This window comes from Prorops nasuta, unplaced genomic scaffold (assembly GCF_024137725.1).
Source record: "Prorops nasuta isolate Cenicafe-Biocafe unplaced genomic scaffold, Cenicafe_Pnas_1.2 PNAS00001, whole genome shotgun sequence".
Classification (NCBI taxonomy): Eukaryota; Metazoa; Arthropoda; class Insecta; order Hymenoptera; family Bethylidae; genus Prorops; species Prorops nasuta.
In genome coordinates, this window is record NW_027116798.1 from 18,618,463 (window position 1) to 18,620,842 (window position 2,380).

Sequence of the window (2,380 nt, forward strand, 5' to 3'; positions counted from 1 at the left end):
ACGTATAGTCTAGCCAGCAAGGACTCAGAAGGGAGGCAGAATATAGCAAGTGAGTCCCTCAGGGTATAGGATAAGAGAGAGGAGAGGAAGAGGGTGATTTTCACCTTAGCGGAGCTTTGGGGGCAGGGGTAGCGCAAATGCATTAGAAACAGTCGCCCTCCCATGAGAGAGAGAGCGACTGCTAAGTTCATTCCGCGCTCCAAACCGCACCCGAGCAAGCCAAACCTCTCCTGTTAAAAGGATACGTATGGTCAGGCCAGCAAGAGTACTGAGTGGAGGCCGAATATAGCAAGTGAGCCTTCCCAGGATATTAGAGAGGAGAGAGGAGAGAGAGGAGGAGGTGATTGCTCGCCTTAGAAGAGTTTGGGGGTAAGGGCAACCCGACTGCGAACACTCAGCCAATTTCTCAATCCATATCGCACCTAGATAAGCCATATCACAATCGTCAAGGAAGCACGAGCGGCCTAGCCATCAAAGGGGGGACCAAGCGAGGGTCAAGTGGTTAAGTGGACTTCCGTTTCCGGTGTGTGGATGAGTAAATGGAGTGAGTGAGTGAGAGGTTGAGAAAGAGAAAAAGAAAGGTTAGTGCGAAAAGCGGAGAATAGGGAGTAGAAGGGAAAGAAGAGGAGAAGAAGGGCGAGCAGAAGGGATATAAGGGAAAGGGAGGGAAGGGAAAACAGGGTGAAAACGGGAGAAGGAAAGTGAGGCGAGATTTTAGAGGTTAGGAAGGAAGGCGCGAAAGTGACGGTGTGAGACAGGAAGGATAAGGAGGAAAGGAGAGAGTAGGGACACCTGTTGGGAAGAAAAGGAAGGAGTGGGAGGTCGGTAAAGTAGAAAGGAGTAGGAAAGCAGGGAAATGGAAGGAAAGGGAGATAAATCGGGGAAGGATGAAGGGAGGGGAGAGGAAAGAAGAGAGGAGGAGGGGAAGGAGAGAGAGGGGGGGAGAATTAACATAGGGAGACTGATAAAGAACAGAGGGGAAGGAGAGAGGAGGAGGACGGAGAGTATGGGAAGTATGGAGGAGTATTTGAGTGGGAAGAGAAAGGACAGGGAGGAAGAGGAGGAGAGAGGAAAGGGGGACAGATGGGCCTTTAAGAAGAGTGCCAGGGTGGCAAGATCGCCGGAGAAGGGAGAAGAGGGGGGAATAGAGAAGGTAATGAAGGCGATAGAAAGCATGACTAAGAAGATAGACGGGATAGAGGAAGGAAAGAAGGAGATATTAAGGAAAATAGAGGAAGTGAGAGATGAAATGGAGAAGGATAGGAGAGAGTGGAGGGGGGAGATAGAGGGGTTGAAGGGGAGAATGGAGGCGCTGGAGAGAAAAGAGAAGGAGAGGGAGAAGCAGGAGAGAGGGGAAGGGAAGGAGGGCAAAGAAAAGGGGGAGAGCGTGATGGAGGAGAGGATAAAGAGATTGGAAAGGGAGAAAGAAAGAGAGGAGAGAGAGAGGAAAAGGAATAACATAGTAGTGTGGGGGATGGAAAACGAAGAGGGGGGCGAAGAGAGAGTAAGGGATGAAGTAGGAAAGATATTGGAGGTGGTAGGGGTGAAGGGAGGAGTGAAGGAGGTGAGGGTGTTGAGAGGAATGAAGGGAGAAGGGAGAAAAGGGGTAGAGGTGAGGTTGGAGAACAGGGAAATAAAAAGGAGGGTGATGGAGGGGAAAAGTAGATTGAGAGGGAGGAAGGAAAGAATAGAGGACGATTTGACGTGGGAGGAAAGGAGGATAATGGGAAGGATGAAAGAGATAGCCGAGGGGAGGAGAAGGAAAGGAGAAAGGGTAAGGGTGGGGTATATGAAATTATGGGTGAATGATGAGGAGTGGAGATGGAACGAGTGGAAAGGTGGATTATGGAACAAGGAAGGAAAGGGATGGGAGGAGGAAGGAGTAAGAGGAAATTTTGGGATAAGAGAAGGGAGAAGGGATGGGAAAGTATAGAGAAAAGAGGGGATGAAAGGAGAGAGATGGAGAAGAAGGAGGATGGGAGGAAAAAGGAAAGGAAGGGAAAGGGAGAAGAGGGAGATAGGAAAGAGTGGAGTAGAAGAGAAAGAGGAAGAGGAAAGGACGGAAAGGAGAAGGGAGGAGGAATAGAAATCGCGTTTTGGAATGTAGCAGGGGTGACAAATAAAGATGAGGACTTTTGGCAGAGGATAGGGAGGTGGGATGTGGTGTGTTTGGTGGAAACATGGTTAGAAGAAAAAGGATGGAATGCGCTGAGGAAGAAGTTACCAAAAGGATTTGAATGGTGGGTGCAGTGGGCGAGAAGGCAGGAAAAAAAGGGGAGGGCAAAAGGAGGGATAGTGATGGGAGTGAAGGAAGGAATCAAGGGAAAGAGGAAAGGAGAGGAGAGGGAGGAGGAGGGGATCATGGAGATAGAGGTGAGGA

The 2,380-nt window shown here is 49.7% G+C and overlaps 1 protein-coding gene across 1 annotated transcript; it reads left to right on the forward strand.

The window, feature by feature from the left end:
- The first annotated feature begins 856 nt into the window (after positions 1-856).
- On the forward strand, positions 857-1,933 carry LOC136773768 (golgin subfamily A member 6-like protein 22). The gene has a single exon (XM_066727682.1). The coding sequence runs from the start codon at positions 857-859 to the stop codon at positions 1,931-1,933; it is 1,077 nt and encodes a 358-aa protein (XP_066583779.1).
- Positions 1,934-2,380: the final 447 nt, after the last annotated feature.

Excerpts from the sequence above, each read along its gene's own strand:
- LOC136773768 (XM_066727682.1), top strand. The coding sequence starts at position 857 with ATGGAAGGAAAGGGAGATAAATCGGGGAAGGATGAAGGGAGGGGAGAG.